Below are 14,933 nucleotides of genomic sequence, written 5' to 3' on the forward strand. Positions count from 1 at the left end.
CGTTTGCCCGAAAGGTTGAGAGAAGAACTGGAGGAGAGTCTCGGGAAACCGGAGCCGACGACCCTGTCCTTCCGGGCGGCGAGGACACTGCAGAAACACCTCCGGGACGAAGGTCTCTTATAGAATAACCAATAACAGTATTCACAATAATATATGTAAATATATATTTAAATATATATATATATATATATATATATATATATATATATATATATATATATATATATATATATATATATATATACTAGAGATCGAAGAGGGGAGGCACTGTTTATTTCAGTCAACACGGACTGTGTTTGCTCATAACAATTATAAAAACAAAGCATTTTATCTTTGCACTATTGATTTGTTTGCTTTGTTAGTTCATTTAATATTATTATATTCTATTTATTTATATATATATATTTGTGCATTTTTCATTCTATTTTTTTAATATATATATATATATATATATATATATATATATATGTTGTGAATTTGTCTTATAGTGTGTGTGTGTGTGTGTGTGTGTGTGTGTGTGTGTGTGTGTGTATATATATATATATATATATATATATATATATATTATGCATTTTTCTTATTATATTTTTGTATACATATATATATTGTGCATTTTTCTTATTATATTTTTGTATATATTGTGCATTTGTTATATTGTATTGCTTACTTGTTTGTATAAATGCTGCTCTAGCAATAATACAAAATCCTCTTGCGTGATGAATACATTAACTCTCTATTTAATCTGCAGTACTTCATATTATTTAATTCAACAAAACCCCAGGATATAGTTGTATGTGCTACTATCAATATAATAAACACACTCTCCCTCCCTGTCGTGATGTTCTGCAGTAACATGATGAGAAGCCATGTCATTAATGATGTAGTACCTTGTCTTCCTGCAGGGAGTCCTCTCTACCTGCACGAGCTGCTGGACGGCGCCTCGCTGCACCTGCCCGAGGTCCTGAAGCCTCCCAGAGTAAGTCTCACCTGGTGATGCGTTCACGGCACGTAGGAAACATGAAGTTACTGTGAGGAACCTTCTCAGTTTGAGTGCAGTATTATCCTTTTTCAAAGCAGGGATAATAATAACGACTGAAACTAACTCTCTGATGTTCCTCCTCAGAACCCCGTGCTCGTCGCCCGTCTGGAGAGGATCAAAAACAAGCTGGCCAACGAGGAATACAGCAGGATCACTCGTAACGTCAACACGCAGGTGCGTTGTCTTGTTTACGTCAACACGCAGGTGCGTTGTCTTGTTTACGTCAACACGCAGGTGCGTTGTCTTGTTTACGTCAACACGCAGGTGCGTTGTCTTGTTTACGTCAACACGCAGGTGCGTTGTCTTGTTTACGTCAACACGCAGGTGCGTTGTCTTGTTTACGTCAACACGCAGGTGCGTTGTCTTGTTTACGTCAGGAAGACCTTGTTGTAATATATCACACGTCTGAATATGAATATAAATCTAGAGAGCTTGTCACATACTTTTTAATCGTAATGAAAGACGTACTTTTATTTTCTACGTGATAAATATATAAATATATATATATATATATGTTTTGCGTTCAGGAAATCAGCCGCAATGGAACTTTAGCAGATTTTGGACGGGAAGGTGAGTTTTTATTCTTATTACATAACCACCATCACGGTGATTGGAGACGGAGTTATAAACACATTGAGCTTGACAATGAACAACTTCTTCTTCTTCCGCCTTTTCTTCTTTTTCTTCTTCTTCTTCTTCTTCTTCTTCTTCTTCTTCTTCTTCTTCTTCTTCTTCTTCTTTGTCTGTCTTCTTCTTCTCCTTCTTCTTCTGCCTTTTTCTTCATTCTGCCTTCTTCTCTTCTCTTCTTCTTCTTCTTCTTCTTCTTCTTCTTCTTCTTCGTTCCAGTGCGGTCGGTCAAGGCGGTGGTGGCGACCGTGTTTAACTTCGTGGTCACGGTGGTTGCTGCGTTCGCCTGCTCCTACATGGGGAGTCAGTACCTGTTCACCGACACCGGGGCGGTAAGAGACGTCCAACCAAACAACTCATTTAAACGTGACGCTGTCGGACATATTATCTGCCCAGAGCACTGTTTTTGTTTGTCCTGTTTTTCTTGTTTCTAAATGATGCTTGAATCATTGAATCCGTGAACCCTTTACACGTAGCATTTTTTTATTTTAGCTAACGTTCCAATAAAGATCAACGTAAAATACTGATATAAATGATCGTGTAATGTTTACAGTTTTTTAAATGGTGGTAAACTAAAGTTTAACTTCTTACCTTTCTAACTGAATGTTGTTATAATTGATTAACTTCAGCTTTGGCTTCACCAGAGTCGGTAAAAGGGCGCTAACGCCGGTGACTTAGTCGTGGTTTGGCCAAACTAAAACACCGGGCGCTGCTGGTTTTCTTTTTTTCCCGGGGCTGTTAACTTGTTCCGGTGTCGTCAAAGTTACCATCAACGCCGTCAGACACACCCGAGGTTGAAAATACACTCGTATGCTAACTCACGTTAGCAGTAGAAGCTTTTCAGAGTAAAAGCTCGGCGCCCTGATCGTCTTTCTAGAGCGGTGGTTCTCAAATATAAACATATAAACTATATAATCCATATAAACATATACATTTTTTTCTTACACTGTGTTGATTGTTGTTGTTTGTCTAATGTATGCACGACCCACCAGACAAATTCATTGTATGAAAACATACCTGGGAAATAAATAGTTCTGATTCTGAAATGTGAGATTTAAAAAAAATATATTTAAAGCATCAATTCAAAATGATATTTTAATTATAATAATAATAATAATACACTCAATTTTATATATTAAATCAGACACTGATTACGGTGTTTTTCAACCAAAAATGCTTATAAAATAAAATGTGAGAACCACTGCTCTAAAGTATTTAGACATGTAAACAATCATATGTGTTCATGGAATTGGGCAAGTAGATTATTTTGATAAGTATAAATTATTATTACTTACACTTTGGTGTCGACCGCAGAAGAAAGAGACCGAACCAGGACGCAGACGTTTCACTACATGTTTGTTTGTTTCCCCCTAAAAGTGACCTAACTCTGTCTTGTTTGTTGGTTTGTTTGTTGGTTTTCCAGCGAGTGTTGGCGGCGGTCATCGCTGCGTCCGTCGTCGGGCTCGCCGAGCTGTACGTGCTGGTCCGGACCATGGAGGGAGAGTTGGGGGAACCGTAACTCCCCGAAAGGAACGAGGACTTTTTATGCTTTAAAAAAAATTAAATTGTTGGGAACGTCGGTGGAACTTCTGAGTGAAAGAAGCCGAGAATTCCCAAAGCGACGCCGAAGGGAAGCGGGAACATTTCAAAGGATAATCTGTTCTTTGTAAGAAAACAACTTCTGATTTTATCTGACGGTCCAGCTTCTTGTAGACAAAAGTAGTCGTGTACCGAAACACAAGAAACCTCTGGGGAGGAACTTCAGCGTCTCGCTCAGAGACACTCGGACATACAGACCGTCGGAGTTGGGGAATCGAACCGCCGACCTCGTGGTTAAAAGGCCGGCGCTTTTTAATTCTATCAAAAATGATATTTCTTATTTATTTATAGTTATAAATACAATTATTTCATTCTGTATTTGTATTTTTGTGTTTAATAAAATCAGCTCTAACTAGAGCCGGTTCATAAGTTTAGTGGTAATTTCCTCATAAGGTTTCACGTTTCTCCTGTTTGCACTTTGTTCATGATTATGCAAGTTACAGTGTTTTTGTTTGTGAGCTAAAATATTTCATAAATATCAAACATGAGAGGCCAAACCTGCAATGAGTGATGTTGAAAATAAACATCCCAGTTTACTACTTACATCTGTGGTTTTATAACATTAATATTCATAGAGTGATTCATTTTCTCTCAGAGAAATAATAGAACAATGGCGTCAGGGAGAAGAATATAACTGAATTTGTCATAAAAAAAGAAAGATTATTAATTGACTATTTTAAAACAAAAAAATACATAATTCAGAAAGAGAATTGTATTAAAAGTTTAAAAAAATAAGACTAACGGCTCAAAATCGACCCAAATCGCTCGTTTAAGACAAACTTCCTTCAGATATTGTGTTTTATTAAATATCTATTTTCTATTGCTATGTATCTACTATTATCTATTAATAAGTATCTTCTCTCATCTATTAATTACTATCTACTATCTATTACTAAGTATACTATTATCTATTAAGTATCTGCTATAATCAATTAATAAGTATTTATATATTACTAAGTATATATCTATAAATAAGTATTACTAAATATCTACTATTATCTGCTCCAATCTATTAATAAGTATCTCCTATTATCTATTAATTAGTATCTACTATCTATTACTAAGTATACTATTATCTATAAATAAGTATTACTAAATATCTACTATTATCTGCTCCAATCTATTAATAAGTATATTCTATTATCTATTACTTAGTGTCTATTATTATCAATTAATAAGTATCTAGTATATATTACTAAGTATCTACATATATTAATAAATATTTCCTATTTGGGTTATTTGTTCAAAAAAATAAAAGTGTTAGTTATACTTCTCTTTATTGAAGGAAGTGACTCTTTTGTTGTTTCTAAACTACTCTCCTGCTGCCGGCGTCAGATAATAATAATAATAATAATAATAAAACTGATATTACTTTATTAATTCATCCCGCTGACAGATGTGCTGATGTTTCATTTCTCGCTGCTTTAAAGTGAATTAAAGAGGCCGAAAAACAAAGCGTGATATGAAGACTTACAATAACACCACGTGTCTTACTTCATACGCGACACGCTGATCCCTCCTTCCACATTCATTTTTATTTATTATCTTTTTGGTAAACTATCCCATCCTCCTCTTCATATGAGAGGGAAAAGATTAAAAGATGTAACTACATCTGGAATACAAAAAAATAAATAAAAAGTATCTTCCGAAGATCTGAGATTTGACACCCGGATTAAAGGTTTATTGAAAGATTATTCGGTATTAAAGATGATTATGATATGCGGAGATCTCTGTCATATTTGCCTCTGTATTATACCGCTCATGTAATATTTCAAAACGTAAATCCAGGCAGAATTACAGCGGCTGTAAGCTGATAGAGCCTGAGCTGCGGCTTTAATTCTTCTTATTCCCCGTTCGAATACTTACAGTATCGTAAATATATTTTGACTCAGAAAATAATTATGTCTGTCATGGTATCTTCCACAAAGGAATCATTTTAATCAGGATGTTTTGGAGGATAATACTCGCGGGGTCGTAAAGCATTAAAACATGCCACGGAAAAAAAATATAATAATAAAAAACAGGAGCTGAAAGAATTCATGTCGAACATCACGAGAAAATAATAAATAACATCGAGACGACAAGAGAAACACAAACGGAGCTTTTTAAACGCACAACGCTTCACGTATTTCTGGACTCAGTTTTCAGAGTTTTCAGAGTTTTCGGCCTCCGAATTTTCAGTGTTTATGTTTGTGTTGTTCTTTCTTGCACTTTGTAGACGATGCTTGTTGTCGTGTTTAAGCTACACACAGTCACGGTGCATGAAATGACTGGTGAGGTTTGAAATGAAAAAAAAATGTATGTCACAAGTTCAATTAATGATTATTATATATATATTAAAAGGAAACTATTGAAAATAAAATTAAAATATATATTTTTTAAACACAATTTCAACATACTTTTATGTAGAGTATTGTTGTAAATTAACATAAAGTCTTATTTAAGGCCAAAATGATATTTTCAAACTTTCAAGATAACATTATTTCTACTTTTTTTTTTTTGTTGCCGGCTTCGTTTGTTTCTATTCAAAATTTAAAACGGTGATGCTGTAAAAAAAACATAACTTGCTCAACCATCAGTTCATTACATTTGGCATTTTTTATTTATTTTTTACCTCTTCCATACATTTGACATTGGGGTAAAAGTTCCCCTGCTCCTCTTAAAGGGACAGTGCACCCTAAAATCAGAAACACACTTCGTCCCTGAAGTTATTTACAGTCTAGATTGTTTTGATGTGGGAACTATTTTTCTTTTGGGCCATAGTTCCGAGATAAACAATAGAGTCTGTGGATTAACGCGACAATTCCAACCTAAATGTCTGTTTCATTGCACAAGTCTGTTTTATCACGATGGTTTGCAGCATTTCTTCAGTCAACGGGTCATTATTATGATTTTTTTCAAATGTATTTTTTTTGGGCTGAGTGCCATTTAGTCTCTTCATATTGGAGAAATCTCCCAAAAAAACACACATTAAAACAATCTCGATTGACAAATAGCACTACAGGTAAGAGGACAGATATGGGGGACTGTCCCTTTAAATGAAGGAGAAACGAAAAACGTGTTTATCATACATCTACTTGTCTGTTTAAATGAAGGTTATTCACGGTTGAAAAGTGGAATTTTAAAAATGTATTTGTCATATATATATATATGTTAATATTTACAGGTGGTAGTAACGGTGTTTAAATATATATACGTAGCCAATGCATCCTGAAGCACAGAGGCAACGTTTAAATGGTTTAAATTTGTGTCTAAAAGTCAGATTGTTGGTTGAAAACTGAGCCTGAAACGCGAGGAACGTATTTAAAAACACGACTGGAAACACACAAAAAGACAAAACCCGACAACAACAACAACAACAACAACAACGACAACAACAACAACGACAACAACTGGGGAACAGCTGTAGACAACAAACAGCTGGAAACAAACAGGACAGAAAGGAGTCGAGTTAAAGGTCCAGGATTAATAGTTCCCTGATCAGAATTCCAGGAAGTTGGTGACGATGGCGGCGTTGTAGATCAGGTCTGAGATGTAGCCCATGGAGGTCTGTGGTCCCGTTTGCGGGTGGTGGTGGTGGTGGTGGTGGTGTCCCTGGCCTTGAGCCACCTCCCAGTACACCGGCTGAGGGTGGGAAGGAACCACCTGGTCTACGGAGGTGTGACCTCCACCTGCAGATCCACCGTACACGGCCTGGTGGGCCCCAGAAGGAGCCGCGCTCTGGGGTTTGTAGTTCCTGAAGGCCTGGTAGGATCGGGCGGAGGCCGGGTGGTGAGGGAAAGAACCAGGGAGGAACCCGGCGAGCGGCTGCCCCAGGTGCTGCTGGTGCTGCTGCCCCAGGTGCTGCTGCTGGTGCTGGTGGTCGTCCTCCCACAGACGAGGCTCTGGGGGTTTCGAGGAGCCCGGCGTGGGCTGGAGGGACGAGGAAGACGGCGGCGATGACACGGGGTTGCCGTAGATCTGGATCCAGTCGGCGTAGATCTGCGAGACGTCCTCGCAGGAGTGGTTCTGATCCGGTCGGAAGATTTCCGCCAGGAACGCAGCGGTCACGGGCCCAGAGGAGGGATCAGCCACGCCTCGACCTCCCGGCTTGGTGGACTTGGGGAGCCTCACGGTCTTGATGCTTCTGGCTCTTCTGTTTTGGAACCAAACCTGTGGAAAGCAAAAAGACATTTTCATTCCTGTTGATTCTGTCGCCCCCTGTGGACCAAAGAGGTAGTGTCTCCGAGCATGGTTCTGGTTCTTCCGTGCCCCCTTCCCTCCAGTGGGTCCAGCAGAGGACCAGGACTAGAATGAGGTCTATAGAGGACCAGGACTAGACTGAGACTGGTTCAGGACCAGATCAAAGTTCCTCACTGTCCCTGTAATTACCATTCGTGGGACCCCCCCTATTCAAGCCTTTCAGCAGTAGTTTTTCTCTATAGTAATAAAAAGGGCCCGTTAGCACCGGGCTCACCTGGATCTTGCTCTGGGGCTCACCTGGATCTTGCTCTCAGGCAGGTGCGTGTGCGCGGCCAGCCGCTCCCTCAGCGTGATGTCCGGGTACGGGGTCACGGCGAAGGCCCGCTCCAGCTCGGACAGCTGGGCCCGGCTGAAGATGGTCCTCTTCCTCTTCCTCTGGCCCGCCAGCATCGGACCGGCGGCGGCGGTCCGGTCCGATTCCGGGGAGGAGACGGCGCTCTCACTGCGGGCTTCTGGTGAAATACATCAGGGGAGAAGTCGAATACAATTAAATATGAAATAATATAAGATAATATAAGATAAATCAGGGGAGAAGTCGAATACAATTAAATATGAAATAATATAAGATAATATTAAATAAATCAGGTGAGGAGAAGCTGAATACAATTAAATATGAAATAATATCAATAAAATCAAATAAATCATGTGAGGAGAAGCTGAATACAATTAAATATGAAATAATATCAATAATATTAAATAAATCAGGGGAGAAGTCAAATACAATTAAATATAAAATATGAAATAATAACAATAATATTAAGTAAATCAGGGGAGAAGACGAATACAATTAAATATTAAATAATAAAAATAATATTAAATAAATCAGGTGAGGAGAAGCTGAATGCAACTAAATATGAAACAATATCAATAATATTAAATAAATCAGGGGAGAAGCTGAATACAATTAAATATTAAATATGAAATAATAACAATAATATTAAATAAATCAGAGAGAAGTCGAATACAATTAAATAATAACAATAATATTAAATAAATCAGGTGAGGAGAATCCGAATACAATTAAAGATGAAATAATAATCATGAATAAATACATAATATTATGATTAAGAGCGAGGGAAGACAAATTAAATATTTATATTTAATTGTTTGAGTTTACGATAAATAAATACAAATAAATAATACAGAGCTGCTAAAAAAAAAAAAATTCTGCTGTGACTTTTTCTATTAAACGATGACTTGGTCAAAGTTACTTAAAAGAAGAAGATTATTTCACTTATTTGAATGATTAATTTATTTGCTGTGGTTTCTCGAAGTCGAACAGGAAACACCTGAACGATATTCTTACCTTTGCAGTGATCCGGTTCTTCCTCTTCTTCCTCAAATAAAGCCTTAAAGTCCATCACGTCTCTGCGCTGGTTCTGCGTCAGGAGAGAGAAGCCGGAGTCCACGAACAGGGCCATGACGCCCGGTGTGAGAGGAGGAGGAGGAGGAGGAGGAAGAGGAGGAAGAGGAGGGACCTTCTTATACGCCATCAGATCAGGGGGGCACCCACCAGCCCCACCAGCCCCACCCACAGAGCACCCACATATCCAGGGTCCAGGTGTTTTCACTCTGCACTGCATTATTCTTTATTTTGTTGTTGTTTATTTGGCGTCGTGCTTCATCAATAAAGATGTGTATCGTTGTAATAACAGATACAAAATTCCAGAAACGTATTTTTTGATAATTAATTAGCGGATAAATGATGATGACATTGTGGCTCATTTCATTTAATACTTTGGAATTATTTTGATTTATTTTATTTTTAATTAGTTGATGGAATAAAAAGGAGCTTGTGAGCCAAATGCTCGTATTATAAGATATCATGTTTTTTCCCATTATTAATAAAAATTAAAAATAATCGTTGTCAGTCTGACCCAGTAAACATTTACATGTTTAGAAACTGACCAGTGATTGATTCCACAAAAGTTTCAAAGTAGGTCAAATGTAATCCAGTGAGTCACAACAGCTCAGAGTGATAATAATGATTCATAACTTCAATCTTCTTTGTGGAAAGATCTTCTCCTCCTAATAAAGCAGAATAAACACAAACACAGCTTTATGTGGAATAACAGTAAAACATAGATTACGTCTTCATTTAATGAAAGAACCTCCCTCTCTATATATAATAATATAATAATAATACTCCATAATAATAATAATAATAATAAACAAACATCTAACTATAAATGCTATTATATAATGCAATTATAATTATATTTTTAGATATTGTTATTTATGTATATATTTACACACATACATATGTATATATACATATATATGTATGTATACATATTATATATACAGTATGTATTTATATAAATATACATATATATATATATATATACTATGTATACATACATATGTATACATAGTATATATATGTATTTATATAAATATACATATTATATATAGATGTATATACACATATTATATATATGTATTTATATATACATATTATATATATGTATTTATATAAATATATGTATGTATTTTATATATATACATAGCATATATATATATATATATATATATATATATATGTATATATATATATATATATATATATATATATATATATATATATATATATATATATATATATGCTATGTATATATAAATACATATATAAACATATTGTATCTATGTATTTATATAAATATATATGTATTTGTAGATATATATATATACATATATATATATTATATATATGTATTTATATAAATATACATTATATATATATACACATATGTATACATATAAAAAGAGAAATATATAAATCTTCGATGCCCATTAAGAAACACAATGTCCACATTTAGGTGTCAAACTGTACAATTTATTGATTTCATTTTCCATATATCTCAACATCATCTAAAAAAAGAAAGAAAATCACAGCATCTGTGGATGTAAATATCAGTCAGCAACACACACACACACATATATATCATTTAACTTAGCCAGTTTCCCACCGTGTGCTCGGCTTCCTCTCCAACAGCTCAGTTAAACACTTCCTCTCCCTTTGGTGCAAATATTAAAAGGTTAATACACACTTTCAAGCCCGTGCGGTGACAATAAAGACGCACACAACACAGCAACTGTTGCACTCGTATCTCAACTACACTCATACAAAAACAAACCAGCTTGTGTGTAAACTCATCTTCTTCAGAGTCCAGGTGCGTCTGCGCACTGAGCCTTTGCTCCTCCTGCAGCGCGTGGACGTGTTCACCAACCCGCCACCAGGGGGCGGTGCCGTCTTTACAAAGCGCCTGGATGCTTCTGGAGCTCCAATCCGCTCAAAGTCTGATTCAAAAAGGTGAAGAAGAGGACGAAGACGACGATCTGCTTCTCCCAGGCTTCACTCAAACTTGCGCAGGTGGTTGTAGAGGGACTGGACGTAGGTGAAGACGCACATGGGGTCGGGTTTGCGACCCATAATCATCATGTCTTCCACCTCGATCAGCCGGTCGCAGCCGGCCTTCGATCTGCAGGCACAGACAGAGGAGGAAGCCTTTAATCAGGGTTCATACACATTCTGACCAATGCATTTCCATGACTTTTCCATGACTTTAAACCAGATTCCATGACTTTTCCATGATTTGAAACCACATTTCCATGACCAAACATTTAGTGAAATCTGGGTGTAAACAGTAAAAAGTGAGTAAATGTAGTATTTAAACTAACAATGAGAATACAAAGCATACAGTAAACCTTAAATGACACAAATGAATGAGACAATAGTTTGATTAAAAGAATAAACATTTATATAGACGCCTGTATGGATGCCTGCTTATATTTTGAGTCTTTCTTTTAAAAGCATATTAATTATTTCAAACTCAGCGTAAATGGACGACATGAACACATGAATATAACACATTTACATGAACACATGAATATAACACATTTACATGAACACATGAATATAACACATTTACATGACTTTTACTAAACCTTTGGGGTTTTTATTTTTTTCAAGGACTTTTCCAGGCCTGGAAATAACCATTTTAAAATTCCATGACTTTTCCAGGTTTTCCATGACCGTAAGAACCCTGATATAATGCTGGGTGAATTTAGACTATATATTCAAACAGGATTTTACTCTGAATGCCATAAAATCATAAAACCAGCTCTCCAAAATGCTAAAGATAGATTTATTTAATGATACAGACAAGAGGAAAAAGAAAGAAATCCTCACATTTTAGACGCTGGAACGGATTTTTTTTTGCTTTAAAAAACACAAATTAGTCCATTATCTAGAATGTCTGCTGATGCATTTTGTTTATTGATCAACTAATCAGCTCGACATAATAGAGGAAAAAACAGCCGATATCCGCTTGGATTAATCAGTCTAAGCCGAATTCTGCATCCAATACTAAAGTCCTGGACTTCCTTTTAACAAACATGTTTTCAAGGCGTTGTAACTATATGCGTGTAATCATTCGTCCATATTTACTGTCCCATAAGTCTGCGCTCTCTGACCTCTTTAGGAGGTCAAATGTAAAGCTGTGAATGTGGATGAAGGATTGATCCTCCGGCCAAGAGAATCGTGTTTGTTCAGTCAAATCAGCTTAAAGCTGCAGCAGCAGCAGAGTTATCAGTCGTAGAATAACACAAATGAAGTGTTTAAGCCCGACAGTGTGTGCATGGTCACATGTGTATATATATATATATGTATATATATATATATATATATATATATATATATATATATATATATATATATATAGACATAATACACGCAAGATGATCTGCAATTAAGATATGCATTAAAATCACAACTTTGTCGACTGCCATGAAACAAAAGCACCAAAGAAATCACATTAAGAGACGTTCGTCCACAATAAAGTTAAGATTTGTTGATGCAGTTAAAGTCATTAAATCCTTTAAGGGACGATTCCGCAAAACTAGAGATTGAGACACAAACTCATGTTTACAATGTTTACTGAGGGAATACATCAAGAGAGAAGTGGAGTCATTTATATAAACTTCTATACAACCAGAGGAGTCGCCCCCTGGTGGCCAAGAGAGATAATGCAGCTTTAACACATGAAGCATACACTTCTATACAACCAGAGGAGTCGCCCCCTGGTGGTCAGGCGAGAGAATGCAGCTTAAACACATGGAGCTTAGACTTCTATACAACCAGAGGAGTCGCCCCCTGGTATGAAGCATAGACTTCTATACAACCAGAGGAGTCGCCCCCTGGTGGACATTAGAGAGAATGCAGCTTTAACACATGAAGCTTAGACTTCTATACAACCAGAGGAGTCGCCCCCTGGTATGAAGCTTAGACTTATATACAACCAGAAGAGTTGACCCCTGGTGGTCAGTAGAGAGAATGCAGCTTTAACACATGAAGCTTAGACTTCTATACAACCAGAGGAGTCGCCCCCTGGTATGAAGCTTAGACTTATATACAACCAGAAGAGTTGACCCCTGGTGGTCAGTAGAGAGAATGCAGCTTTAACACATTTAACACGCTCCTCTAAACTGCATCATATCAGAAACCCTCCTCCACATATTCGGATATGTCCGTCACTCACTCTGCGGTCCCGAAGGCCAGCTCAAAGTTGTGCTTGCGCTCGGCGGGCGACAGACAGTTGTAGTCGAACTCGGTGGGGAAGAAGGAGTGCACCAGAGCGCAGAACGCCATGCCGTCGCTCCAGCTGGACGAGAAGTTCTGCAGCTCGATGTTCTACGGAGACAACAGAGAAGGTCGAATCATTACAATGTCAAGTCATCGGATGGACCACTCTCTCTCTCTCTCTCTCTCTCTCGCTCTCTCTTTGCTAATTGGCTTCGCCCGGCTCGGCTTTAACCGAAGCCACATGCAGGCTGGCAGAGAAAAGGCAGCTGTGAGGAAAACGAGTGTGTCGGCGTTCTCTTAACCGTGACTCAAACTACCTCAACCCTAAACACACACCAGCACCCCTATAATCAACGGGGACCCTCGCTTCCATCCACCTCTACGGCTGAGAGGTGGATAATTAGCACGTTAGCAAGTTGGCGCGTGCACTGACGGGGTGAAGTTATATGAAAACAACAGACTGGACTTGGAGCTAATTTAAAAACAGATTACAGATGTGCTCAACGTTATAGGAAAACACGTTTATCTGCTAAGCAGTGGGTAAAAAACCTGGAGTCAAGAGGCAATTAGCCTAGCTTAGCATAAGGACCTGAAGCAAGGGCCAACAGCTAGCCTGGCTGTCTCCGAAAGTGCTAACCAACACAGCTAACGCTCGCTAATTTACTTGTATCTTTTTTCTTTAATATTTGCCAGTATGTATTTATATTTCCTTTTGCTAACATTATATATTTACTGAGTAAAAAGCCATATTTAGCATTATGAAAATGTGTTAGCTGCCAGATAGTTGTTAGTGAATAGACAGTTAGTTGCCAGATCTGCTGAGACAAGGAAATGTCTCAAACAAAGGTAATTTTCTCTAGATTTATTATCATATTTTTTAACTTTGAAGAGAGCCAGGCTAGCTGTTTCCCTCTGCGTCCAGTTGGTATGCTAAGCTAGGCTAAACATGCTCCAGCTCCCTCTTCTCATCTATTGGAAAGAAATGAATCAGCCCCTAGAAAATAATTGACGTGTTCTGGCAATCCGTCGTATATAGCTTTTCAACTTCTGTCTGTCTGCTTTTGTTTAAAGTTACGTTAATATAACATGATATATTACATCATGTTGAAAGCCTGGGTGGATATCAAAAGTCCGCTGATGTTGTGCGTCCATGTGCTGTTGGGACATTCTGTTTCCAGCTGCTCGAGGAACAACATTTCCAACTTATTCCCCGGCTTCGTTGCCAAAGACGTGAAACCCAGGAGACGAGCAGCTGGAAAGGACGACGTGAGTTTATTAGCTCCTCGACTTAATCAGACATCCAAAACTTCCCCCCCGGGACTTGCAACGAAATCCGTTTCTAACAATAACGTGATTTTGACAACAATAAACAATACGCATTGGATGACCTCAAGCAAAGCTTTACCAGACGATGTTTTCACGCTACAGGGAAACAAACTGATGTCATCGATCCGTCTGGGAGGCAGGAAAACGATTTAATGAGAAAATTAACTATGTTTCTGCTTTGGAAAAAATTATCAGCGGTGATGTAATGTTTGTGCAATTTGAAGCTGAACAATGCATCATCCTTGAAAAGCTTTAGCTTATAAATAAATGGACCAAACGTTAGAAGTTCTGGCTCCAAAGAGGCTGAACATGTTGGACGACGTTGGTTTTGGTTACCTGGTAGCCGATGGTCTTGGAGCGGCACCACTCGAGGAGGATCTGTTTGATGCTGCTGGCGCTGGACACCCCGAAGCTCTGGGACCGCTTCAGTGTGGGTTTGGAGTCCACCAGTTTGGGGCGACTGTGCATGAGCAGAAACAATAAATAAATAAATATTAGTTAAATATTTAAGAGAAA

General features: G+C 37.7%; 3 protein-coding genes across 3 annotated transcripts in view; 1 reads left to right on the forward strand and 2 right to left on the reverse strand.

The window, feature by feature from the left end:
• Positions 1 to 3,719, forward strand: part of vma12 (vacuolar ATPase assembly factor VMA12) — a gene marked incomplete at its 5' end in the record, with an annotated part of 3,791 nt that extends 72 nt beyond the window's left edge. The window contains 6 exons of the mRNA XM_079224844.1: positions 1 to 112; positions 903 to 976; positions 1,124 to 1,213; positions 1,567 to 1,609; positions 1,886 to 1,998; positions 3,090 to 3,719. The exon at positions 1 to 112 is cut by the window's left edge and continues 72 nt beyond it. Of these exons, the coding sequence (XP_079080970.1) occupies positions 1 to 112; positions 903 to 976; positions 1,124 to 1,213; positions 1,567 to 1,609; positions 1,886 to 1,998; positions 3,090 to 3,185 (528 nt within the window). The 3' untranslated portion in view covers positions 3,186 to 3,719. The remainder of the gene's footprint in view (positions 113 to 902; positions 977 to 1,123; positions 1,214 to 1,566; positions 1,610 to 1,885; positions 1,999 to 3,089) is intronic.
• Positions 3,720 to 6,745: 3,026 nt separating this feature from the next.
• On the reverse strand, positions 6,746 to 8,928 carry sebox (SEBOX homeobox; the record flags this gene model as incomplete). Its single annotated transcript, XM_079224842.1, has 3 exons — positions 6,746 to 7,417; positions 7,745 to 7,959; positions 8,814 to 8,928. The coding sequence occupies 3 exons, from the start codon at positions 8,926 to 8,928 to the stop codon at positions 6,746 to 6,748; spliced, it is 1,002 nt and encodes a 333-aa protein (XP_079080968.1).
• Positions 8,929 to 10,321: 1,393 nt separating this feature from the next.
• smtnl (smoothelin, like) overlaps positions 10,322 to 14,933 on the reverse strand; it is a 30,308-nt gene continuing 25,696 nt past the window's right edge. Inside the window, exons 8-10 of the mRNA XM_079224831.1 lie at positions 14,754 to 14,877; positions 13,048 to 13,199; positions 10,322 to 10,989 (exon numbers count right to left, since the gene is read on the reverse strand). Coding sequence (XP_079080957.1) covers positions 10,863 to 10,989; positions 13,048 to 13,199; positions 14,754 to 14,877 — 403 coding nt within the window. The 3' untranslated portion in view covers positions 10,322 to 10,862. The remainder of the gene's footprint in view (positions 10,990 to 13,047; positions 13,200 to 14,753; positions 14,878 to 14,933) is intronic.

The sequence above is a fragment of the Taurulus bubalis genome (assembly GCF_910589615.1).
Source record: "Taurulus bubalis genome assembly, chromosome: 10".
Taxonomy (NCBI): domain Eukaryota; kingdom Metazoa; phylum Chordata; class Actinopteri; order Perciformes; family Cottidae; genus Taurulus; species Taurulus bubalis.